This window comes from Histoplasma capsulatum, genomic scaffold (genome assembly GCF_000149585.1).
Source record: "Histoplasma capsulatum NAm1 scaffold_5 genomic scaffold, whole genome shotgun sequence".
NCBI classification, from domain to species: domain Eukaryota; kingdom Fungi; phylum Ascomycota; class Eurotiomycetes; order Onygenales; family Ajellomycetaceae; genus Histoplasma; species Histoplasma mississippiense.
In genome coordinates this window covers 2554467-2556050 of record NW_001813978.1, presented here as the reverse complement: position 1 = coordinate 2556050, position 1584 = coordinate 2554467, and the positions used below count along the sequence as shown (strand labels likewise).

Below are 1584 nucleotides of genomic sequence, written 5' to 3'. Positions count from 1 at the left end.
TAGTCTCTTGTTTGAGGAGCTCTATAGTGCTGGATTAAAAAAAAGAAAATAAAAAAAAAAGACCCTCTTCGTGCTAAACGAGCTCTTTTCAATACAGCCATCCAGATGTGCAAAAGTTCAAACCCACGGCGCTGCGCATGGCGAAAGCGTGAGTGCTTTCAACATCTCCCCCCGCTACACCTTGGCTGAGTGGTTATTATTTATTTATTTATTCATTTATCTATTGTTTGTTTGCGCCTCGGGGATCTCAATAAAAAGAGGCAAATGGAATGAAGTTGCTAAAATGATACTTTCTGTATATTCAGCATTCGCCATCGTGGTCCTGATTGGAGTGAGTCACACCTGGACAACCATATCCCCTTTTTGCAGGGTGCTGAAGGGGCAGAAATGACCCCATTGCCAACTTTTACCGTTTGTTCAAGATGACTGACATATATCTCCCTATTGCTTCAATATAGGTGGAAACTTCGTTGCAAATGACACAAGTCAGTATTTTGCGGATAGTTACTTATCCCTCGGCTACGTGGAAGGAAGGATTTCTTATAGCAGCGATTTTGACTGACTTCATATCATATCTCCCTCTCTAGTCCTTGCACACGAGCGGCTGAGCATTGTAGGTGTTGATTCTGGCGCTCAGCCCCTTGTCAATGACGATGGCACCCTTGCCCTGGCGGTCAACGGCGAGATTTATAACCACAGAATACTGCGAAAGGGTCTGAAAAACCCGTACAGCTTCAAGACACATTCCGATTGCGAAGTCATTATCCCACTTGTGAGTTTTGATTCCCGCAACTCCTGTCCCATTTGCTTTCTGTTATGCGTTTCTCTGACCTTTATTCTTAACTCATGATAGTACCTGGAACATGGTGTTGATACCCCTAAATTCTTAGACGGCATGTTCTCATGGGTCCTGTTTGACAAGAAAGAGAACAGAGTCGTCGCTGCACGAGACCCCATTGGCATCACTAGTTTCTACCAGGGGTGGTCATCGCAAACGCCCGGTGCAGTATATTTCGCCTCAGAGCTGAAGAGCTTGCACCCCGTATGTGACAAGATTATGAACTTCCCTCCAGGTCATGTATATGATTCCAAAACAAACACGACGACAAGATATTTCGAGCCTAAATGGTGGGACCCCACCAACGTCCCATCCACCCCCGTCGACTACAAACTTATCCGTGAGTCTCTGGAAAAATCGGTGCGCAAACGGTTGATGGCGGAGGTCCCATATGGAGTCCTTCTCTCTGGAGGGCTAGACTCGAGCTTAGTGGCTGCCATCGCTCAGCGAGAGACGCAACGACAACAAGAGCTCTCTAGTCATCCAGTGGCTAACGGGGTTGACGGAGTGTCTTCAAACTCGGGTCTGATCGGTATTGACGATTCTAACGAGCTGTCCACCGTAACTACCCTGCCCCAGCTCCATTCGTTCTCTATAGGCCTCCCCGATGCCCCAGACACTAAGGCTGCGCTGGAAGTGGCCAAATTCCTCGGCACAAAGCATCATGCTTTCACTTTTACGCTGGAAGACGGCCTCAACGCCCTCTCCGACGTCATCTATCATCTAGAAACTTACGATGTCACCAC

At 47.5% G+C, this 1584-nt stretch overlaps 1 protein-coding gene across 1 annotated transcript; it reads left to right on the top strand.

The window, feature by feature from the left end:
* Nucleotides 1-137: 137 nt before the first annotated feature.
* Nucleotides 138-1461, top strand: HCAG_05620 (predicted protein; the record flags this gene model as incomplete). Its single annotated transcript, XM_001540103.1, has 6 exons — nucleotides 138-148; nucleotides 306-331; nucleotides 459-485; nucleotides 588-772; nucleotides 854-1370; nucleotides 1418-1461. 6 exons carry the CDS (start codon nucleotides 138-140, stop codon nucleotides 1459-1461), a joined length of 810 nt encoding a protein of 269 aa, XP_001540153.1.
* Nucleotides 1462-1584: the final 123 nt, after the last annotated feature.